The 25804-nt window shown below is 34.8% G+C and overlaps 1 protein-coding gene across 1 annotated transcript in view; it reads right to left on the bottom strand.

The window, feature by feature from the left end:
- Nucleotides 1–25804, bottom strand: part of RGS22 (regulator of G protein signaling 22) — a 105251-nt gene that overhangs the window by 18795 nt on the left and 60652 nt on the right. Inside the window, exons 15-21 of the mRNA XM_064476931.1 lie at nucleotides 14959–15153; nucleotides 12886–12978; nucleotides 10932–11104; nucleotides 9841–10003; nucleotides 5400–5558; nucleotides 3313–3381; nucleotides 851–1012 (exon numbers count right to left, since the gene is read on the bottom strand). Of these exons, the coding sequence (XP_064333001.1) occupies nucleotides 851–1012; nucleotides 3313–3381; nucleotides 5400–5558; nucleotides 9841–10003; nucleotides 10932–11104; nucleotides 12886–12978; nucleotides 14959–15153 (1014 nt within the window). The remainder of the gene's footprint in view (nucleotides 1–850; nucleotides 1013–3312; nucleotides 3382–5399; nucleotides 5559–9840; nucleotides 10004–10931; nucleotides 11105–12885; nucleotides 12979–14958; nucleotides 15154–25804) is intronic.

The raw sequence follows: 25804 nt of genomic DNA, 5'->3' as shown, positions 1-25804 counted from the left end.
ACATACATGCTGCAGAGTACTAGCACTGCCTAATACATACTAAGATTATGGGCCAATTAAAAGCATTATCCTCTAAAATTTCCATTTTATTTTTATTCTCAGCTTTTATAATTGGATAAAATAGGTTGCCCGCAAAGAAATGAGCCTGCTAATCTGAGAGTATTTAAGCTGGATGCCTATTCTTAGGTATTTCTGGACAACATTCCTGTATTCAAGTCTAGAATATAGCCTAGAAAGTCCTTTCCTCCTCTTCAATGCAAAGATTCTATATGACTCCATCAAACAATTAAACCTGAAAAAAAAAAAACTGTTTTGTACCTAAAAACTTGTTCTTTCACTTATTTATTTTGTTACAAATTTGGCCATTCTAATAGAAAATCCTCTCTCGTCTCTGTTGGTTTATTTACCTATAGTCCATTATCTTTGATATCAAAGATATTGATAACAAAGCTGCAAATAAGTCAGAAGGAATTCTTGTAAAGAGGTCTTGGTTAAAGTACTGAATATGGATATCTTCAGGAGAAAATGTGCATGGTACATTTATAGATAAGTGATATGCAAAAATTAGTTAAAACTTTTCAAGAAGGTTCTCATTTGATCATAATACATGTGAACACCTTGAAAGGCCTAATACTATCATTTCAGGGCTTGCTGTTACTCTTCACTGTAGAATATTAAATGTATCTAACATAGAACAATGAACACCTCAGTACTGACACATTTGTGTGAAGACATCAAGATCTGCGACACCTTAATCAAAATCTTGTCCATAAAATTAGTTAGAAATCTGATATGTTAATGCATTTCCTCTTCAAAAAGAGGTGGTTTTCTCCAGTTTTTAATGTAATACCTTATATTTTTGTACTTCTTGCCAAAAGAGCACCCCATTTTCCAATAAATCTCCTTTCAGGGCCACAAACCGTTGAAATTGTCTTGCTGTAACTGGATTCAACAATGCTTTACGGAAAGCAACGATTTCACATGATGAAGATATCCACTTACTCTCCACAGGCTGTCCAAATCAGAGAATACAGAAAATTAGCTGTGTTCTAAAAATTAATAATAAAGTTACTTATTAGGCTAAAAGTGACCAACTTCTGTCTCCTTTACTTTTGGCTGTTGAAATTCATGGCACGGATGAACAGAATTACGCAACTTTCCCCCTCTGTTCTTCTCTCTTTTTTCTCCTTTATATTTTTATGGCATCATGTTTTTAAAAGGTAGAGGGAAAAAGAAATGACTGGATGATTTAGAACACATAATTACATTAAGAGCGTTAACAATCATTACAGTTTGGGACTAGGATGAAAGACTACAATTTGGTGTACAGTATGAGTTCTGTGCTTAAACAGAACAAAGTAATCATAATGTTATGATCACATATTGTTATTAATTAATATATTATGTTATATATGTTAATATATAATTCCTGTCTTTTAAAAAGTAAAAGCAGTTAAACACTTAAGAATTTTTTCAAAAATTTTAGAAAAAACTACCAATGAATCCTATTAATTTAAATAGAAAATTTACTATAAAGCTTCACTATAATTCTGCCCTAGAAAGACCATGTTTTTAGGTGAGATATCTTTATATTATCTTAATAATAAATTGCTATTAATAATTAACAGCAAGAAGAAATAACTATTAATGGATAGTTTAATAATAAACTTCCTCTGACTGAGGATTTACTTTATATAGCAAAACAACCAGAAGGAACCCAGGGTGTTTTGCTATGGCTAAAGGCATTACTTATTTCATATCTTCACAATTTTGAAATATGATTTCTACTTTTTTACTTTGACCATTTTAGATCACATATTCATCTTCCTTTAGCCTCTCAGATTAAAAAACTTAATAGATTTTATTGCATTCACTGAATTAATTTTTTCACTCAATATATTTACTGAAGTTCTCTAAATCTGAGTTTAGCCTACAACCATGCAAGGAGGCATCATTTTAAAGGCAATGTTTTAATGAACTTAGGAATTACAGTAACAATCAATGATAAAGATCCACTATGCATGGTAAATATCCACTACTGACAAGGCATAAAATAAGTTTCTTGAAATAAGTCATATGTGATCATCAACATAAGTGTTTAAGAGAGCTGTGTAAAAACTCTATGGGAACACAAAGGAGGGAGTTACTAATTCTGCCTGGAGGAGTTAAGAGCTTGGGGAAGGCCAGAGAAGGGCTTTGAGGATGACATCTGAGTTGGAAACTGAAAAGTGAAGGCAACCGAGGCAGTCTAGATGAATGGTGGGTCCTTTACCCCAGATAAAGTGAAGAGATGTCTATCACTATTTCAGTGAGGCACATGTGGTGTTCTATGGATAAAAACATTAAGACACTCACCATATGGTCCCTATTAAAATTACAGCCCCATAAATAGGAACAACTATGTATTAGACCGGGATGTTTATTTAAAACCCACTCAACAAATAATGTTTTAAGACCTGCTTCTTAAGATACTAAAACTTAGCAATTTAACTAAAACCTGTAATTTAACTAAACAGAAAATAACATAATAGATAATGCAAAATAATATGAAGTATAAGCCCATTCTATTTAGTATTTAAAAAAATATAAAGCAAAAGATAAATATAAGGACAGTTTATTTCCTTTCAAGAGGAAAACACAGAAAAAGAGCACCCTAACAGATACATACATTCCTCTAACAGTCTAATAAATTTTTATCTTTGCTAGTTGTAGAGGGTCACCTGGGTCTAGCTTGACATTTTATCAAGACCCGTAGAAAGATGAATACACATGGATTTGCAGGCTCAAAAAGAGGACTGTGTTTAGCATGCTTGTTAAGAAGCAAAATAGGCAATTTCTAATAAGGTATTATAATGGTTTAAATAATCACCAAAATGATACCTATTTTAATTGTTTTAAAGTTAAAATGTAATTCTAAATCAAGAGGATGATGTAAGATCATCTAAGTTGCTGATTCTGCTGCATACTTCTCATCCTTTTTGTGTAATCCACCCCCAATAAATAAACGACCATATGCTGGAATGAACAGCTTGTCTCCATAAATCCATCACGAGCAAAATAAATAAAAATATAGATTTAAAGTCCAACTACACACTTCTTGGGTTGAGCAGGTCAAGGAATTCTTTAAGGTGAGGGCTCCAGTAGACTCACACTTTTCCCTAGATTCCACCAGCCAGTTAAGAACAGTGTCAGCAGTCTATTGGTAGCTCAGAAAGCAGTGTCTACAATGAGGTTCTTTGTACAAGAAGAAGAAAAACAATCATTTGACGGAGCAGAACTTACAAGAGGAAGAATATAACAAATATTACTTGCCTTCCAGACCCCGATTTTCTTTTCATGCTTCTGTAGTAAAAGCTCTTCAGCTATGTCTCTCATCTGTACCTAGAAGCAAAATCAATGATTTTATCCCAGTTATTCAGGATGTCCCCAGTTTTGAAATTATCTACTAATTTAATAGCTTTTAAAAATGATGTAAAGGTCAGTGCAGATAAAAGACAGAGAACAGGAGAAAGAGGATAAGACTTAGAAATGGATGCCCTGTCCAGGTTCCTGGGCAAGTCACTCAAATTCTCTGAACAGTTTCTTCATCTGCAAAGTGGAGATAAGAACACCTGAGTGCATTGCGCCAAAGGCAGGCAATAGTTTCACTCTGGGTAACATGGAAACTAAAGCTAGAAAGATAATTAGAACTTCCCAGATTTTTGTGCTATTTTCCAGTAAAACAACTAATTTTAGAAGAGCAAAAATGTTACTCAACACAAGGAAGAAATACAGTAGGTATTTCTTGAGGTTATTGCCTATTCACAGTATTTTCCCTTTCTTCGGAACCATTCCCGCCTATTCTGCGCCATGTGACCATACCTCCCTGTCCATCACACACACATCCAGGAGCTGACCTAGAGAGTGACCCAGAGTCACTGCTGCTGAGTCTTTTGGTAGCCCCAGCCTGGAGAAAAGATCTGAGGATTCTTCTTGCTGGGTTCCCAGGGCTGTCCTGGCCTCTAGCCTTTCTAAAGCTTATGTGTCAATTCTTCCCCTACGTTTGTGAGATGCTCCAGCATCATTTTGTAATAAATACTTGTTCTCTCTTTTCTTTTGCCTTTGGCTTAAGGTTGCCAGAATCAGTTTATGTTGTTGACCATCCAAAGAATTGCTAAGCAGGAAGTGGCTGTAGGTAACAATAAAATTATTGTGGTAAACATAGTGAGAAGACATGGTAAATGATATTAGTAAGCCAAGTATCTTTTTACTTGGCTTTGGATAGAGAATTAGAGTCATCATGAAGAAAGAAAATGAGAAAATCTGAGTTGTCCCAAAGCTTATTGCCAGGAATTTTTTGCCTAAAGCAAATCAGGTCTTCTTCCTCATACTATAAGTCCTATGCTTCCAGCTGTACTGTGTTTTCTATAACTTAAGGTATGCAGAAGACTAAGGATATTTCCAGATAAGTAAGACTCAAAGCGTTTGATAAATTAAGTATGGAGAGCAGCTTTTTTACATTCTTCCTGATCAATACTAGCGGCATGTGCTTTACACACTAAAGTCCAAAATTACATGCTCTTTGCCTCTTGTGTTCTCTTTGTAAAGATCATGTTCACCTATTAAATGTGATAATGACATTTTAAATTATCAAAGCAATACATGCTTCTTATAACAAAAAAAGCAAAACAGCAACAACAACAAAAACCCTACTTTACAAAGTAAAAATCCTTTTCACTCCCTAAACCTATTCCCAGGATGCAGATCCTCTTCTGATTTTTGTTCATAAACATAATATAAATAGATAAAGAGAAAGAGAGAGAGATGCATTAAATAGACAGATACAGAGATATAAGCATATATAATAGGATTATTTTCTATATATTTTTGTTCTGCATCCTGTTTGTTTCAGTAAATAACATCTTTCATTATCAGGATATGTGGGAATCTCATTTTTATAAACTCATTTACATGGAAATCTGCATAGTTTTCCATAGTATGGAATTATCATAATTCATTTAACTATTCCCCTTTGTACATCCTTCCCCATTTATAAGAGGACTCAATAATAATAATATAAAAAATAACAACTATATTTAATAGACAATATCTGAGTTTGCTGTGTGCCAGGCACCATGCTAAGAAACTAAACATACATCATTTCATTTCCTCTTCATAAGTCTTATGAGGCAATTACTCTTATTAACCTCATGTTTTTTCAAATGAGGAACCTAAGGTTGTAAAACTTAATGTTGCACAATTAATATGTGACAGTGCTGAGATTAAAACTTGGGAAGTCTGACTCCATGTTCTTAACCACTATGCCACAGAAGTACAATAGCTGGGTCAGCAAGTATGTGCATTCAGTGTTTTGAGAGGTGCTGTCAACTGCTATCCCAAGATTACATTAATGTATATACCTTTATCTTTTGACGTGCTGCAAACTGTTCACTTGCAAGAAACAACGGCAACCACACATTTTCTAGCCTATTTAGGACGTGCTTCTGAATTTCAATCAGAACGGTTGCATCAAGCTGCTCATGGAGAATCTTTCCCCAGCCACCACTTAAATTCATTATCTAAGGAAAAAAAAAAAAAAAGAAACTTCTTTAAAGAAGTAAAGAAACACTAATAGTCATTAATTTATTCATTCACCCCAAAACCATTTGCTGAGCACCTGACAGATGCCATAATTTCCATTTTCTGTAAAATATCTCCTGGCTTTACTGTGTATAGTAAAGAGAGATAACTCCCCTAACATCAAACAGAGAATTGTGGTCTATGTGATGGTTGTGTCAGATGTATGGTTTTGTTTATGGTATGTCTCAAAGAACACAGGGATTTTTATCCTGCATAACAACTGCAATGCCATTTTTTTCTCCATGGCCTCAGTTTCTTCAACTGTAAAATAAGGCATTAGCTTGTGAGTCCTTTTCTAGAACTAATACTTAGTGAATCTGTGATTCTACTCAAATGGACTTGTTTGAGAAAGCATTTTCTTTTGTGCAAGAGAAAAATAAGGCATTAATTACTTAAGAGATGATCTTGACTCAGATATTATAAGTATGCACATCACAAACAAACACTGGGTTGGAAATGGTGGAATGATGGTGGTGGTGGCAATGTAGGGCTGTCCCAGCAACTTCAAAGAAGAAAACAGGCAGCAGGAAGTAGAGGAAAGTCAGGTTATATAGACAACAGTCTCTTACTTGCACGGGTAGCACCTTTTATAAACACAATTCTTTGTGGCCCAAATCGTCCTTCTGCATAATTACTGACTTCAACAATACTAATGGCTACTTCCTGCTATAAATCATTCTGATTTTTTACCTCTTTCTGTGTACAGACCACTCAAAATTTTTGGACTCATCATTAGAAAAATTATCTCTTCTTCATTATCTTTTGATTAATGAGATTAATCAAGTCCTTATAATAATATCGTTTCATTAAAAACAAAAGGGAACCACAGAAATACAAAAAAACTGTAAGAGAATACTGCAAACAATTAAATGTCAACAAATTGGACAACCTAGAAGAAATGGACAAGTTTCTAGAAACATACAGTCCAGCGAAACTGAATCAAGAAGAAATAGATAATTTGAACAGACTGATCATTAGAAAGGAAATAAAATCTGTAATGAAAAAAAAAAACTCCCTGCAAACAAAAGTCCAGGACCAGATGGCTTCACTGGAGAAATCTACCAAACAAACAAAGAAGAACTTATACTGATTCTTTTCAAACTCTTCCAAAAGACTGAAGAGGAAGGAACACTCCCAAACTCATTCTCTGAAGCCACCATTACCCTGATACTGAAATCAGACAAAGACACCAACAGAAAAGAAAATTACAGGCCAATATCACTGATGAATACAGATGCAAAAATTCTTAACAAAATATCAGCAAAACAAATCCAACAATACATAAAAAAGATCATATGCTCTGATCAAATTGGATTCATCCTAGGGTCACAAGGATGGTTCAAACACACTCAAATCAATCAATGTGATATACCACATCAACAAAAGAAGAGACAAAAACCATATGATCATCTCAATAGACACAGAAAAAGCATTAGATAAAATTCAACATCTATTCATGAAAAAAAACTTTTACCCAAGTGGGTATAGAGGGAACATATTTCAACATAATAAAAGCTATTTATGACAAACCCATAGCCAATATAATAGACATGGTAAAAATTTGAAAGCCTTCCCACTAAAATCTGGAACAAGACAAGGATGGCTGCTCTTACCACTTCTATTCAACATAGTGTTGGAAGTCCTAGCCTCAACAATCAGACAAGAAAAAGAAATCAAAGGGATCCAAATTGGAAGGTAAGAGGTAAAACTGTCATTACATGCAGTTGACATGATGCTACATATAGAATACCCTGAAGACTCCACACAGAAACTACCAGAGCTGATAAATGAATTCAGCAAGGTGGTAGGTCACCAGATTAACATACAGAAATCTGTTGCATATCTTTACAAAAACAATGAAATATCAGAAAAGGAAACTAAAAAAAAAAAATCTCTTTTAAAATTGCATTAAAAAATACTTAGGAATAAACCTGACCAAGGAGGTGAAAAGCTTATACACTGAGAACTGTAAAAATACTGATAAAGAAAATTAAAGATGACTTAAAGAAACAGAAAGATGTCCTATGGTCTTGGATTGGAAGAAATAATATTGTCAAAATGGTCATACTACCCAAAGCAATCTACAGATTTAATATCCCTATCAAATTACCCAGAACATTTTTCACAGAAATAGAACAAATAATCCTAAAATTTATATGGAATCACAAAAGACTCAGAATTGCCAAAGCAATATTTAGCAAAAGAACAAAGCTGGAGGCATAACTCTCCCAGACTTCAGACAATACTACAAAAGCTACAGTAATCAAAACAGGCTAGTATTGGCACAAAAGCAGACATATGGATGAATGGAACAGAAAAGAGAGTCCAGAAATAAACCCACACACTTACGGTCAATTAATCATTGACAAAGGAGGCAAGATTATACAATGGAGAAAAAGATAGTCTCTTCGGGAAGTGGTGCTGGGAAAGCTGGACAGCCACATGTAAATCAATGAAGTTGGAACACTCCCTCACACCATACACAAAAATAAACTTAAAATGGCTTAAAGATTTAAATATAAGACAGGGCACCATAAAACTCTCAGAAGAGAACATAGGCAAAACATCTAACATAAATCATAGCAGTGTTTTCCTAGGTCAGCCTCCCAAGGCAATAGAAATAAAGGCAAAAATAAATACACCAGAAACTAACACATCATTGCAGGTCAATCATACTTCAATTAAAAAAAAAAGTAATAAACAAAAGAGAAACCTTCTTAGGCATTCTTTAACAATAGTAATCAAAATTTAAAATAATACTATTTTATATAAAAAGAAGAAGAAAACAGAATAAGGGGAAAGATTACTTTGCTAATCAGACTGCAAATTAGCCACACAACTAAAATTAGAACTAGCATGGTCTATATAAAACATGTGATGCAGATATACTTAAGTATAAAATAGGTAAAAAGAAAAATAACAATAATAATAGTAAAAGTAAAGACAAAGATGAAGAGGAGGAGTCATTCGGAAAACCCCTCTGTAGTAAGCACAACCATTTGCTACGACAGCAATGAGTGACTTTTTCCACTGAATTTTAAGTTCTCAGCATGTTTTACTGTGGAGGGTTCACACAGTAGCATCAGATACCATGAAACCTCACGCAATGCAGCACAAGCCAAATAGAAAACAAATGCTTTCCATGTGTTTATTTCATACTTGTGCTTATTGAGATACTCCCAACCACTTTTGCTTAATATATCCCAGATTTGTATCTCAGGGAACTAATGGCAAAGGCATTCTTGTTAAGGTTGCTTAATTCTAGAATTTCTTCTCCCTCTTTTTCCCAAGGACTTTTGCTTATTTTTCTCCAAAAGATCTAGCTTTTTAATGTGGTATGCTCTACTTGTGAACATCTCTGAATTTTTTTTACTTTACTGAATTAATCTGAGATTTTTATTTTATACATGTTGCCATTAAGATATGCATCCTGTTTAACTACAAAAATAAAGAAATCAAATGCTATACATTTGATCTGACAAACTTCTACAACTAGCAAACTTCAAATTAAATAAATTATAACACTTAATACTTTATATTTCAAAGCCATAAAAACTGAGTTAAATTTATGTGATCAAAGTGCTACATCAATACTCAAACCCAATGCGGAATCCCAACCTGACATTTTTGATGTAAATAATGACATTGTATAGTTATTAATAAGTTGTGATGAAGGGTATGTGGTTTTGGTTCAACAAAATGGCAAACCTATGTTCCTGATCAATAAAAACAGCTTTGGAGGACAATACAATGGCAAACAGGATTTTTCAATGATTGGTTATGTTTGGAGTAATATCAGCTACGAGAAGAACAGAAAAGAGGTAGAGATGAGGCTTAATGGCTAAAAATGGCTATTTTCTTGCTAACTGAAAGGTGCAAGGACTTTGTTTACCTTGTTTACCATTTATCTTGAGCACCTAGAACAGTGTCTTGCATATCACAGGTACCCATACTTGTCAAATGAATGGGTGAGTGGATGAACAAAGTTACTTTCATTCCATAAGTTACTTTTTAAAATAATACTGCTTTTATAACATGTAACATTTGAGTGAATTGTAAAGACATTTGCAGATACTTATGAATACCTTAAAAAGATATCAAAAGTGTCTAACACACAATCATAAAAGCAAAAAAAAAAGATGACTTTAAAGTTGTTGGTAAAAAGAAATAAATTACTAGTTTTTATACTTGAATATAGAAAATGTGTTTCCATCTTGATACCTGGTCTTGCTGATAAAGAGAAGCTGGACTGTTGGGTCCAAAGAAATATTTTTTATTAAGATATTTGTTTTTAATATATATAGATTTTGCTTCCCTTTGCTCCCGATCTCTGTAAACTATTCTTCGGAACTGTTCAATGTCCGTCCAGCACATAAGGTCCATGCTAAAATGAAAACAAAAACAAAGTACAGTCCTTCTTAGTTATTTCTTTCAATTATACTGAGCACCAAACTAGCTGTCTTTCTGACAGAACTTAGAAAGTGTCTTGACTAGTTAGCACATCTGATTAGATCGTGAAATTAATGAGTACAACATTGTCTTCTCCTGGCTAAATATATGAAAGACTAAAAGGAGCACTGGGATCAGAAAAGAAATCTCCCACCATATTGGCAGGGTCTCAGTGTTCTTACATTAATGATGAACTAGTACTGTCATTTTCAAATATGTAAAAATTTCCACCTATTGCATGTCTATTTGGCAACATGCTAAATTTAGAATAATCCGCATCACAAAGAAGAGAAACTGTATATGTGAAATTTGGCTCCCAGGTCTAACCCGTTTTTGCTAACTTGAGAGAAAAGTATTGGAAAAAATATGATTAATGCTTCAGTTTATATTAGACATATGTGTCATAAGGTTCCAAGATTCTGTGCAAAACTACAATGTTTCACTTATATATCAGCTAGCAAAAATTATAAAATAGTACAGTAATTTCAGTAGCTTAGTGAAATATAAAAGAGAAACTTTTCACAAATAGTAATTAGAGCACTTGTGTAGAAAAATACAAAAGAAGCAGCGGAAAGGGAAAAAATAAATCATACTGGTGTTTTCATTTAGCCAATGCTAAAAGTATCAACACATCTTGTTTGATCACTGAAAATAACATTTTGGAGGCAGCTATTATGAAAATGTGATCTCCACCAAAAAGTTATCCATACAGGTTTGAGACAGTTATGCTCATTAATTTTTACTGAAATGGCTAAAATTGAGCACCAAATCACTTTATCAAAATAAGTAGCTCAAAAAGTAAATAGCTTAGAAAAATACCATTTTAAGAGAGAAATAAATTTTAAAATGGTTATGTTCCTCACCTTGAAGAATGAGCTTCAAGGAACTGACGGAAATGTTCAAACTCCAATTTATTGTTAAGCAGATCGTTAAAAGTAAAATGCTTATATTCTGCAGGCACATTATTCCAGTATTCTGATTGCTTAGAGACATGAGGAAGTGGTGAAATGCCAGTTCCAATTCCACAAGTGGTGTCCTAGTGGAATAATATTTTCCATAAAAATCTCTTAAATACAACAAATTACTTTCCAAATTTAAATAGAGAAACTGAAATAAAAATTAACTATTAGGCCAATGCCATTTATCACTTCAGTAGTAGAACTGGGTAAAGAATATAGAATCTGGTTCTAACTCACATCAAATTCTGTTCTGTTCCTTTTCTTTCCATTCCCTTCTTTTCAGGAACATTTAGTAAACATTTACTATATACCTGCTTATAAAATGTTACTTTTATAATTTTTTTGGTACAGAAGTAATATGTCTTTTGTAATAAAAAGAAAACATTAAGCATACACAGTACTACCATTCAGAGGTAACCACCATTGACATGTTCACGTGCATCCTTCTAGTCTTTTTTGTATTCATACATGTAGTTTATCAAAAATGAAGATAGGCTTAAACAATTATGTATGGTTTTAGAACTTGGTTCTTTTCTTTAGTATATTATGAACATAAAACATTATTTTGTCTATAACAATTTTTAAAGTTATAGAGTAATACAAGATACTTTAAATGTAATCTCCTTCATATAACAGTTAACTGTGAGGTATTTTAAAGACTGCTTATGTTTTGGGAACAGTTTATGAGCCCTCCAGGGCAAAGAGCTAAAGAAGTTTATTCTCTGGAAATCCCTCCTTATGTAACTTGCTGTATAATTAATTCATCTCCCTATTTGATTTCGAAAAGCATCAGACCATGAGATAAATTACCAATGTTTAAAAAATCAATTTTTGATATGTAGAAGTATTATGAATAGTATTATAAATCAAAAAAAATTTTAAATACAACTTTCTAATGTGCTATCTTTATGGACTTTTGTGTATCCTTTCCAGATACTGTGTTTCATATAAAGAACTTCCATGTTAATAAGGCAATATCATGAAGATTCCATTAAAAAAAACAACTTTACTGTTTGTGTAAAATTTTACTGTAAAAGAATACAGATTTCAGGTAGGTAAAATTAGAAAGTAAAAAATCCCCTGAAACCGTACCTCTCAGCACTATCTTTAATATTTGGATGAACATTTGTCCAGATAGCTCTCTCTGCATGTATGTATGCAAGTAGAAATGCATGTATAATTTTATATAAATAGGATTATATGATCCCAGTATTTTTGTTCCCTACATTTTTATATAATAATATTTTCTGGGCATTTTCCATATCAATAAACATGAACCTAAACTGTCATTTTTACATAGATACACACATCTAATCTTACGGCTTTATAGATCTGTCACGGTTTACTTAGCCAATCCAAAAGTTGCATCTTTATAAATCAAAATAACATTTTAATATCCTAGTCAATTTTATGATCTTTGTACTGACTCTCGCAAGCCCTCTCCATACTTTTTCTTTATTGTTTAGCTTACTGCTGTCACACAACAGTTCCTTTTCTGTTTGGAAAACTCGATTTAATTCTTTTGTGACTTGACAACAAATAGAGCTGTGGCTGTACAGAAAATAACTAGTACCATTCAAAGGAACATAGTGTGGCTTGAAGGCAAGTGAGGATCTTGGCTCCCTATGCAACCTCATCTGCTTTGTTTCTCTGGCTTTGCTGTTAAATTGTCAGTATAATGTGACACCTGTCAAATTCAGCACGCTAGGCAAAGAAGCAGCAGAAAATGAAACCGCCTGTCCCTTACCACATCAATACATGATCTTCTCAATATAGATCCCTCTCCCACCTCCCACCTATGCAGTGATAATCGTCTCCAGGTTAAAATACTTGTTTTTCTAAGTAGAATGTTTCTTACCTCAGCTTTCTTGAAAAGTGTCTCTTTATGCAAAGCCTGTAGTTTTCTGAAGCATGTGGAATCTAGCTGTCGAGTTTCTTCCACCAGCTCCACCTATAATAAAACAATAATAAAGCTTGTAACATCAAAAGAATGTGCATTATGAAGAAGTGGGGAAAGAATGCACAATTTGCCAATAAAACAGTGGGCTAAAAAACAAATACACTTGCCAATAAAGTAAGCTAGTCAGGAGACAAAAGCAGGAAGACCAACATGGCGAAAAATATTAGAGACAGCAAAGTCAGGCTGCAAATGCATGTGATTAAAAGTATACATACATTTCTATGTAATGATACAGTGCCACCAAAGATCATTCCTCCTTTCTGGATACCCCATGTGAACTAATAGACAGTGCAAACATGTTGGGTGACATTTCCAGCTTCTATTCACTGTAACAGGATATCAGTCATGAAGGTAGGCACTGTTAGCTTTGGGGACCTAATAATTCACAGTAGAATAAGAAATGACTGAACTCTACTGTAACTGGTCTGTGAGCAGAGGGTTTTATAGCTGTGGGAAGAGAGGAGAGGGTTAATCCTCAAATTAAACCTCACAGTAGGGCTCAGCCTTCAGCGTGTGCCCTGTACTGCTTTAAACGGTCAGGAGAACAAGCTCATTCTCCATCTCTCTGTTGCAGGGAAACACCAGTTTGGCTGACTGAGAACTTCCTGTGTTTAACAGCTAATTTTGGGTAAGTCTCCTCGTTTATCCTTTTTGGGAAAGAGTCTACATAATCCAGTCGGCTGGACTTTTAGAGAAGTCCTCTGGGCTGAATTTAAGTTTCTAGAATTAAGAGAAATTTATTATTCCTCTTATTAAAAAATGGTATATAATTTTTCCCATGAATTTTATAAGAATCACTACTAATGCCCAGACTTTTTGGTTTAGGGAAGTTAGTCATAGTTCTAACTGTTTTGTCACCCTAGGACCATATCTCAGATCCAGTTTCCTCTACATTATACAACTATGTTTAAAATAATTACTGGAGAGAATTTTTTTAAAATTTCATTTATGATATCCCAATTTTCCTAGTGTAAAATACGTATTTTTGTAGTAGAAAGGATGTGAAAGCTAATTTTTCAGGATGAAAAGAAATCAGGGGTTAAAAACTCATTATTTTGGTCAGTGAATTTAGTAAGTCATAAAGGTTGTTTTGGTCACAATCCAATAGAGTCATTCTATCCAAGGTGTTGTGGTATTAATTTTATCCTAATTACCTAACCCATCCTTTCTGGAAGAAGACATGACTCAGAAGTTGTTGAGGAGATACGAGCGAAGAAGGGCAATACAAAGACAGCAGAGTTCCCTTTGAAATGACCTCATGTACAAAGGACAAGCATTAACTTAATATTAAAAATACACACGAATGGTTTTAATTTGTGATTCAGAATAAACATTTAAAGAAATGTCCTCCACCCATCAAGAGAAAAGCGAAAATATTCAAGCACTGAGGTTTAAAAAAAAAATGACCTTTTCTGGAACAAAAAAAAAGATGTGTTGACACTTTTATCCCATCAAGCAGTCTGACCTGATGAACATCTGGGGTGTTTTAAAACAGCAGCACTGAAGTCAGAGAGTATGCCTTCCACAATACATATGAAACGTTTTTATTTTCCATGGGTGTAATATTCACTATAACTCATCCAGCAGAAAAATAAACGGGCTTTTTCCATTAATTAAATTAAGGCCACTGCTGAGAAACACAGGAAGGGACAAAGCCACTATATTATCATGGCGTATTTTATTGATTCATAGGAAACCAAAACTCAGGTTTCTCTCTGCTGACATATTTGTAGAGAGAATTAAAAAATGACATTGATTTTAGTCTTTTGTTAGGAGGCAATAGGGAAACTGATAAATAATTAAGTTAATAAATACTTTCCCTGCCCCAATTTTGTGACTGCCCAAATCTTAACTCTGAGTCCTTGGCCCGTATGAAACCTTTTTCCAGCTTTTCTCTCTTGTGAGTTAACTTATCATCAGTTTTGTAGTAGATCTGAATGGTCCACATACAATTGATCAGAGCCACAATACCTTTCCGTAAGCAACTTGGTCTGATTTTACCATCTTTGTCCAGGGCTCAAGAAGGAGGAGAAGGATATATTCTTCTGCTGTGTCAAAAAGGTCTTCAAATGGTGGCTGTATTTTCATATAAATTTCTTTTTTCTTTTCCTGGTGGAGTCCAATGTCAAGAGTGGCTGAAGGAGCAATGTATGTGGCAAAAAGATACTATGGGAGAAGGGGGAGAAAGGAGAGGATATTGGGAGAAAACATAATGGTTAGTAGATTCCTTAGCAAAAGCATATTTTAAAAGGTAAGAGAAGGCAGACAAGTTCAAGTGATTTTTTTTCTTGAAGAGATGTGCAGACTACTTAAGACAAAGCAATGTGTTCATTCAAAAAACTTTGCCTTTCATTTTTTTTCCTATTTCTTCATTGGAAATTAGTCAATTGGCCAGTGTATCTTGTAAAACAATGCATGATATGAATATTCCATTTTTTCTCAGATTACTGCTATGTACTATTATGATAGATTCCACACTATATGTCCCCTTTTTTTCTTATGTTCATGACATTTCTAACACATTTGTGCTACTTTCCAAAGTGCTTTGAAATGCCCTTTTGGAAACAAGAGGCAAGAATACACCAGGGCTGAAAACTGGCTATCACTCTTCTAGTCTAGAGACCCAGGAGACCACCTGCCCTCCCTAACTGAGGTGCAGAGTTCTTACACGTCTCCACCTGGTGTCTAATGCAGTGGAAGGGATGCAGAAGGAGATAAGAATGAATGGAAAGATACAGATGGAACTTCTAGCTTCCTAGACAAAGCTGCATAAGTATGTATTCCATTTTACTCATTTGTCTTCTCCCTCAATAACAGCCATTTAAATCTGAGAGGTAATTTAATAACATTTTATTTTTTAAATGATATTTACTGGATATGTCATGCCCTACACATCAGATTTAAATGTAGTTTTACTAAGAATCTCTAATTGTATTTTATTTCAATTTTATTTTTATACTTAGATTTTGGACCTAATAATGCCTAGACTGAACCCAAGTGATAGATAGATAGATTGGTGCCAAACACCAAATAATAGTCTTACGTAAAAGAGCCTTTCATAAATTTTAAATGGATTCACATTGGTAAGTATTTGCTGAATATCTGCTACATCTTAGACACTTGGGTAGGTGCTGTGTGTGCAGAGATTAATGATTAAGACCCAATGCAGGCCTGAAGAAGCCTTTTGGTGTGACATGGAGATGAAAAACAGTGTTAACAATATAGCATGGCAAGCACCACAATAAAGGTATTCATTGCAAATAAGATCTTCAATGATTGCCTGTTCATTCTGTTCAAGCTCACCCCCTATCAATCACCTTTTAAGCTTTATGCTCAAACACCAATTTTTCTGTAATTTCCCTAAGCTTTGCTGTTTTCTCATTCCATACCACTGCACAAGTTGTTCCTTTAGCCTTGGATATTTGCCCTACCCCATGCACGCAGCCTGCTCAACAAACTTTGAATTATTCTTTAAAAACCAACATGGTGCAGCAACATGGATGGACCTGGAGATCATCATTCTAAGTGAAGTAAGCCAGAAAGAGAAAGAAAAATACCATATGATATTACTTATATGTGGAATCTAAAAAAAAAGACAAACCAACTTATTTACAAAACAGAAAAAGACTTACAGACATAGAAAACAAATTTATGGTTACCAGAGGGGGAAGGGAGTGGGAAGGGATAAATTGGGAGTTCAAGATTTGCAGATACTAATTCAGCATAAAAAATGACAACATAACGCTATTTGCAGCAACACGGATGTCCCTGGAGAATGTCATTCTAAGTGAAGTAAGCCAGAAAGAGAAAGAAAAATACCATGCAAGATCGCTCATATGTGAAATCTAAAAAAAAAAAAAAGAAAAAAGAAAAAGACAAATGAACATAAATACAAAACAGAAACAGACTCAGACATAGAATACAAACCTGTGGTTGCCAGGGGGGAAGAGGGTGGGAAAGGACAGACTGGGAGTTCAAAATTTGTAGATACTGACAGGTATAAATAGAATAGCTAAACAAGATTATACTGTATAGCACAGGGAAATGTATACAAGATCTTGTGGTAGCTCACAGTGAAAAAGAATGCAACAATGAATATATGTATGTTCATGTATAACTGAAAAATTGTGCTCTACACTGGAAATTGGCACAACATTGTAAACTGACTATAACTCAATAAAATAAAATAAATTAAAAAGATTTGCAGATACTAATGTATATAAAATAGACAAACAACAAGTTTATACTGTATAGCACAGGGAACTATATTCAATATCTTATGGTAACGTATGGTAAAAAAATATTAAAACAAATATACGTATGTTCATGTATGACTGAAGCATTAGCTGAACATCAGAAATTGACACAGTATTGACTATACTTCAATAAAAAATATACATACAAAAAAATCCAACATGGATTTCTTCTCTTCCAGGAAGCTTTCACTCACATCTTCCTCCCAAGAGCATACTTTTCTACCCTACCAGACTATAATGCGATTCTGTATTCATGTGTCTTCTCTTCTAGAACAAGGTCCTCGAGGGCAAATACTGCAGCTTAGTCTTCCGTGATTCTCCAGCTCCTAAAACTGTTCTTGGTAGAGAGCAGATTCCATAAACGTTTATTGAATTGTACTGAATCCACAGAGAAGACCCATTTTTGTCTTGGAACTGGGGAAGGAAAAGGTCCAGAAACTCTTCAAAGAGAAGAAAAGCTTCTTAGCCTTAGTCTTTAATTTGAATTTTTAAAGATGAGTTGGAGTCAGCCAGATAAGAGAAGGGAGTCGACGAGGATAGTTCAAAAAGGAAAACATGGGTCAAGGCAAGGAGGCCTAAGAAGGTTTTATAACCTTGGAGAGTCGAGTCTCCAAGCAGGTAACACTGGCTAAAGGACAGAGGTAGAATGAGAGCGGTTGCTATAACGGGAGGCAGGTACCAGAGCGTGGATATGATCTTTTATCCTTTGGTAAGGAATTTGGATTTTTACCTAAAGATATATAATGGGGAAAATCTGAGGAGTGACATCATTACATGAATTTTAGAAATAAATCACTATGGTATCAGAAGGGAGAAATGGTTTCAGTAGATCAAGATTTGAGGCAGTTTGGAAGTTATTTTAACAGCCGAACAAAAAATTACATGCCACCCTCGTCTCTAGCCTGTTTTGTTTTTTTTTTTGCAACAGCCTCTTAACTGGTCTTCTCAGGTTCCTCTTTGCTTTCTTTCAGTCTCTTGTTACCACAGCAAAAAGAGTAATTCTTTTGAATATCACTCCTCTAGTCAAACTCTCCAGCAACTTCCCATCTCATACAGAATAACAGTCGAAGTCCTTAAACTCTAATTTGAAAAGATACATGCACCCAATGTTCATAGCAGCACTATGTACAATAGCCAAGACATGGAAACAACCTAAATGTCCATTGACAGATGACTGGATAAAGAAGTTGTGGTTTATGTATACAATGGAATACTACTCAGTCATAAAAAGAGAATAAAATAATGCCATTTGCAGCAACATAGATGAATCTGGAGATCATCATTCTAAGGGAAGTAGGTCAGAAAGAGAAAGAAAAATACCATATGACATCACTCATATGTGGAATCTAAAAAAAGAAAAAAGCAGACACAAATGAACTTATTTACAAAACAGAAACAGACTCACCGACACAGAAAACAAACTTATGGTTGCCTGGGGGAAAGGGGGTGGGAAGAGATAAACTGGGAGTTCGAGATTTGCAAATATTAACTATTATATATAGAATAGATAAACAAAAAGTTTCTTCTGTATAGCACAGGGAACTATACTCAATATTTTGTAGTAATCTATAAAGAAAAAGAAGATGAATACAAATATATGTATGTATACATATGACTGGAACATGATGCTGTACACCAGAAATTGACACATTATAAACTGACTGTACTTCAATTTTTAAAAATATGTTACCAAAAAAAAAGTCAAAGTCCTTACAATTACTATAATTGAAGTTTTTGGAAATTTCTCAATGCTGAGGGGATAAGAATTGTAGTTCAGGACCTGTCAGTGAGGAAATACCTATAAACACCTCAGGCTCTCAAAAAACTCTAAGAGCAGGGGTCGACCAGATATAGACTCTGGCCTTGAGTCTTTAAAGTGTCAAAAGAAAATAACTGCTAACCTATAATTCTATACCTAGTAAAAATATTTTTCTAAAATGAAAATAAAGATGTCATAAATCAATAAACAAAACCAGAATTCATCACCAGCAGATCTGCACTAAATAAATTAAAAAAAAAAGGGAGGCCTTAGACAAAAGCAGGATGGAATTCAGAACAACAAAAAGCACACATATGTAGGTAAATATCAATAAATATTGATTGGAAAATATAATAATAATGAATAAAGTCAGAGGAAATAGTAAAAGAGCCTACAAAAGAAAAGTCAGAATGGAAGGTGTAGAATTAAAGTGCAATTGAAATGATCTACCATGAGGCCTGTTACAGGTAGGAAAACAAAACAGGTTCGAATCAGGGTAGTAACAAACAATAAGCAGGGCAGTGTATCAAAGAACGAGGAGTGAAGACAGAGGAGGAGCACACGCACCACAGTTAGAAGGGAGTACTATCAAGTTCAGGACATAATAGGCACTCAATAAATATTTGCTATATGAATGAATGGAAGAGAGGGGCCTAAACTGAGATTATGATCTGAAAGGGAAATCTCAGAGTTCAAACATTTTAAGCTGACCTAGTTCCAAATTATGATGAATCCTAGGATATAGCCATCCCTACAGTTAACTTAGGAAAAATGGAGATAAAAGACATTTGGAACTGGGTAAGTTAAGAAACAATATATAGCACATATGTTGTAAGGATTATTAGTGTGGATGTAGAAAGAAGCTTCAAGATGATAAAAGAGAAAAAGTAGGGAGAAATTTCAAGAGTCATGTATTGAAAACTCCTAGGAAGATAAAGAGAACTTAAAAGTTCTTTAGAAAACATTAATGAGGTTAAGGGGAAGGGAAATTAGCAGATGGAATAGACTTCAAAATTTTTGAAGCTATTAAAAGATGAGTCCTGAACAGCAGCAGAGGACATTTTTTTCCTCCTAAGTGTTGTGAAATATGGGAGAAAGGGCATATAAGAGCCACTGGGGATCTTCTATATAATTAGGTCATCTACAGTCTGGAAACTTCCTTCCCTAAAACACAGGTACATAGTCTGCTGGATTTAATAGTCCAAAGTGAACCACGCTCTTACCAAGTGATTCTATAGTATCTAAAATGAAATTTGGTTCACATACACATGACCATTTTTCTTAACCTTGGGAGTTATTCAGAAGAATGACTTGTAAATCTAATCTGTTTGAAAAGCTAGAATTTTATCAGATTCAGTTCTACTATTAAACATTTTCTACACTGGAAGTTTTAAAAACCGCACTAATGAAAATAAATGCCTATACTAAAGAAAATTAAGAAACTAAAGACTAAAATGATCAAATTAACAACACTAAAAAAATGTCTCCAGAATTTGTTTCAAATTTCAAATTTACCTCAAAGGAAAGTAAACTTGACTCCCCAAATCACTAAGCTAACATCAGCAGTCAGCTTCCACATTGGCAGGAATATCCTCTCACGGCCAAACCTCTCATGGTTCCCCCTGGCAACCATAAGTTTGTTTCCTATGTCTGTGAGTCTGTTTCTGTTTTGTAAATAAGTTCATTTGTGTCTTCTTTTTTCTCTTTTTAGATTCTACATAGGAGTGATGTCACTGGGTCAGCTGTGTTCAAAGCTGTGCTTTCAGACGGCCTGATGTGCCACCTGTCAGACTCTATACAGACATTAGGGCAAATCCTCTGACTTAAAAGCATAGTAGTGAAGAGGGTAAAATACAAAAGCTGAAATGGTGACTAGAATAAGAGCAAGAGGACTGTCAGATTCCAGTTGATACCCAAATCGATTCCTTTCCTTTTCACTCCCAGTCTTGCCTTCACTCTCGTGTCTTTTAAAATCTGCTGCTACCTCCAGTCCTGTGAGAGACTCTAGATGCCATGTACATACTCTGTCACTCACTATACACTGGTGGCCATCTCATGATGTCAGGATAAAGCCAGATCATGTATGCAACTGGATCCAGTTGGCTTGGCCTTTTACCTTCTGGAATTCTGCTCTATGGTTTTCTTCAGAATGAACAGCATTTCACTTTAGCACTGACTATATAACAGCACAGCTTCTTCTCTCTGACCATTACTCTTCATCCTTTTATACCTCTCACCAAGATCTGCTTACTTTCAGCACAATCTGCAGCTTCTTCATGTCCTCTAAATGAGCCATGTACCACCTAGTTTCTCATACTTTGTTACACAATTAGGACTGAAGACTGTCCAGCATTTCAACTGCATTCTTAAAACATCCTGAATTCCTGCCACCATGATCTTCTGCCCTGTCAAGGCCCAATTCTGAGTCAGCCTAATCATTCATTTTTCTAATTCTATCTTCAAGCTCCCCAAAAAAACTATGATAATTGGCTTCATTATTAATAGACTTTAACAAACAGAAAAAAAAAAAAACCTTAGCTGTGATTGCAAAGCTTGGCAATTTTGCTTATTTCTAATCAGCCCCATCCCCCCATTTCTAAACTTTGCCTCCTCCGTGCTTGTTCACTCAGTGGACTTTATCTTCCACTTAACTCAGAAAAACCACTGGTATGAATGCCCTCAATTTTCCTCTCAAGAGCTTTCTTCCAAATCATTTTCTTTCTCTGTTTCAAAGGACTCTTTTCCAAGGCTAAACAATTCATGTGTGCTGCTGACTCCATTCCCCGAGAACCTCCCAACACCAATTATGTCCTTATCTTTCCATTGATTCCATCTCCTTCCTTATCCTACAAAGGTGTTCAAATGAAGCATCTCTCCCATTCCAAAATATTCTTCCTGTTTTGTCCACAAACTACCACCCTTTTGTCTCCTTCCCTTCCCTACAAATCTTCACACTCACTTTCACTCATCTCTCAATCTACTGCAATCTGCTTTTCGTGCCAGTGAAACTGATCTCTAAGATCACTAATAACCACATAGCCAGCAGTTCAATATCTTCTCTCCTTAATCTTAATCCAACTTGACTCCTTACGCAGCTCTAACACTGCTGACTTCCCTTCTGGACTCTCTCCCTTGCTCCACTCTCATCCTCTTTTCCCCTTTAGCTGAGCTTCTCTCCATCCCAAAGGACCAAGTCTCCTGAAGTCTGGCTCAGGAATCATTCTTATGTATGCCCATGGGACCCTGTATTTGTGTGTTCCCCCCACTGGATCACACGCTTTATGAAGACAGATTGGGTTTACTTTGTTTATTACTGTAATTATAGCATCTAACGAAATGCTGAGTTTAGAATGAATGATGGATGAATGAATGAATTAAAGACTTCATCCATTCTCAGAGACTTAACAGTCAACTACAGTGGAAGAAACCCAGATATATATAGCTTTAGACCTGATTTCCCTCCTGAATTCAAAACCTTTGCTTCTGGCTACCTACTTGTTATAGCTACATGGATAGCATCCAGCCCTTCAAACTCAAGGACTCAATAACGTAAAAAATTACCATTCCCTATCTTCCCAAGCCTGCCATTTCCTTCTGTGTTTCCAGTTTTTATTAATAACATACCACTCATGGCATGATCTTTGACTCTTCTCCTTTCTCCTCAAATGCAAGTCCTGTGAACTTAATTCTCTATAACGAAACAAGCAGAAACTGACAAGACCAAGTATAAAAATATGAGGAGGAAATACGGGGCAGCATTTCCATCCCAATTAAAAAGATAAAAAAACTCAGTCCTCTGGCCAAGCTAGGTCAGATCCTTTCCAGGCTACTGTGCCCAACTCGTACTATGCTCTATAAAGCCACAAGGGTCTATGTGTAATATTTGTTATTGTTCAACTATTTTGTTTCAGTTTTATTGAGATATAAATGACATATGGCACTGTAAAAGTTTACTGAATACAGCATGATCTGACTTACATATATCATGAAATAATTACCACAATAAGTTTAGTTAACATCCACCATCTCATATAGATACAAAAACAGAAAAAGAAGGATTTTTTTCCCTTGTGATGAGAACTATTAGGATCTACTCTCTTAACTTTCATATATGCTACACAGCAATGTTAACTATAGTCGTCCTGTTGTACGTTACATCCCTAGTACTTACTTATCTTACAACTGGATGTTTGTACCTTCTGACTACCTTCATCCAATTTTCCTTCCCCCCACCCCTACCTCCAGTAACCACAAATCCGATCTCTTTTTATGAGTTTGCATATGATTTAACTGCATATCCTACAGCCTCAATGAACTACAATTAGGGTAGCCATACAACTTCGTTCTGGTTTAAGCCCACTGTCTTGGCATAATTATTAATAGTTCCCCTTTTATATTCAAAAGAATCCTGGTTTAGATGGCAAATTATATGGTCTCCCTATGTTTAACTGTCATCCGTTAGATAAAATTAAAGTTTCTCTAAAACAAGACTCAGGACTGCTTGACACACTTAATGCTGAAAATATAGGAAAGAAAGGCAGAGGATATTCCTTTCTAATAAACACACATTTGTCTAATTTGCAATCATATGAATTGAATAGCTGTTATCAAAAGCCAAAAATCCCAAACCAGGAATATTTTATTTAGAGCTTGGATTGAAGCTTCATGGACTTTCCTCTTATGAATAAATGCAGTAAATGAAAATCTTAATAGAAATTAAAATATTTCCCCTCTCTGTATCTAAATGTAGGTATTTGCTCTTCCATTTTTTCTTTTTCTTTCTTTTTTTTTCTTCCTCACAGCCAGTTTATCAGAACATTGTTCATTATCACCTAAGTAATTCTCTTTGTTCAAGTATCAACACCCAACCCCCATGATAACCAGCATAATCCTTAAGAGCAACATACTCCCTTCACTTCACTGATTGTTTACCAGTCTTATTATAAAATCACAGAACAGGAAGCATTAGAAAGGGGCTTGAAAGTTCATCCTCCCCATGACAGTCTACGCTGTGCACCTGTATTGTCTTCCTTTGAGGCTCGGTCTCTGGTCTCTCCCTCTTCCTCACCTCCCCAGGTGGGTAGGGACCAAGGTGGTTAAGGAGGTAAAAAGGAGAAAATTGATTTGATTTGTCAATCCTTAATTAGGCCACACAGTAAACTTATAGTACATTCAACTTAATTATGCCATTAAAATCTGAGAATGTCTTTCTGATATGTTTCCAATAATCCAGAGATAACTGATGAGTGGACAAGTGACCACTAACTATATATAATAAACACAAAGGATGTAATCATATATATGAAACAAAATTAAGAAGCTAAACAACATCTTTAAGGTCTATATAAAGATGATGAAAATCATTTTTAAGTTGATGTAAGCTGACTTTCCAATGGAATCTAAAGATTATGCTTTATGATCGCTAAATGATAAACTCTAGTTACAGGATAGAAATATTAAATATCCTGGATCATTTGCTTTTTTGTTGGCCACCCAGTTCTTCCCTTCTAGCCACTGAGCAAATAACAATGTAGCTAATGTTGGAAAAGAAAATGTTCCCTTCATTTCTCAGTCAGTTACTCTGATTCACATTAAAGCAGAGATTCACTCATGCACAGCTGTGGCCCACATCATTCCAATTTAAACACTAACCTATGATGCTTTAACAACACAGCAGGAAAGTTTCTGAGAGGGATACAAGCACTGCCTGTCTGTGATCAGACTGCCTGGCACTGCACACAGCATGGCTCTAAACCCCATCTCTCCTGGAGACACTCAGAGGTTATGTAATCAGGAAATGCACGACGGGCGGCTTGCCCAGCCCTGCTCTACACCTGTGCCTGTGACTCACTTTCTTGGCATCTGTATCAGAAAGGAAAAAAAAAAAAAAGCAACGCCTCCCCCTTAAACATCTCTTACAGTCTTGAAATTCTGCAAGTTAGTTTTCTTTTTAAACTAAACTCTCAAGACTAGTAAGAGAAAAAGATGTAGGATGGATACCTTGGAGATGAGAGGAAGAACTGAATTGGAAAGTGGAATGTAGGAACAAATTGGGAGAAATGAAGACGAAGGCAGAGAGAAAAGGAGAGAAATATTTTCATAAATATTTTGCTTTTTCTAAAAGATGTTTAGATGACAAATAACATTTAATTTTATGAAAACGAATTAATGTATGTATACATATGACTGAAACATTATGCTGTATATCAGAAACTGACACATTGTAACTGACTGTACTTCAATTAAAAATATATTTAATTTAAATTACTATTAATACCCATTAGCTTGTTGGTATTATAGGAAAAAATAAGAAAATATTTCTGTTTGCCTCTTCAAGGAAATCTCAGATGCTTCATTAACTAGAAGTAAAATCCTGAACACAACAGCTGTATTGTACTACATAGGAGATGGCTCAAATTAAAATATGACATTTCCCACTTCAATTTACATTTTCACCAATGCTAAGATATTATTCATGCAAGATTTCAGCACTTAACAGTTTTCAAAATCATTTTGAAAGTGCATGTTATGAGCATATTCTTGGATGAAAGTGGATACATACCTCCTTTCAAGTGTATGAAAATGCATTCCAGTCTTGGTTTTTGGACATTTTATTGATTCTCATAGACCCTGGAATGTATTGATGTTTTCCTACTGCATCATAAAGCCTAGATGAGCATATCTGGGAGAGTAGAATTTGAGGCTTATTGAATTTATTCTTGTTTTTAACAGTGTAATGAAAGAAAGAAAAGAAAGAAAGAAAGAAAAGAAAGAAAGAAAAGAAAGAAAGAAAGAAAGAAAG

The sequence above is a fragment of the Camelus dromedarius genome, chromosome 20, assembly GCF_036321535.1.
Source record: "Camelus dromedarius isolate mCamDro1 chromosome 20, mCamDro1.pat, whole genome shotgun sequence".
Taxonomy (NCBI): Eukaryota; Metazoa; Chordata; class Mammalia; order Artiodactyla; family Camelidae; genus Camelus; species Camelus dromedarius.
The sequence above is the reverse complement of the archived record's forward strand: the minus strand, read 5'-3'. Positions and strand labels throughout refer to the sequence as shown.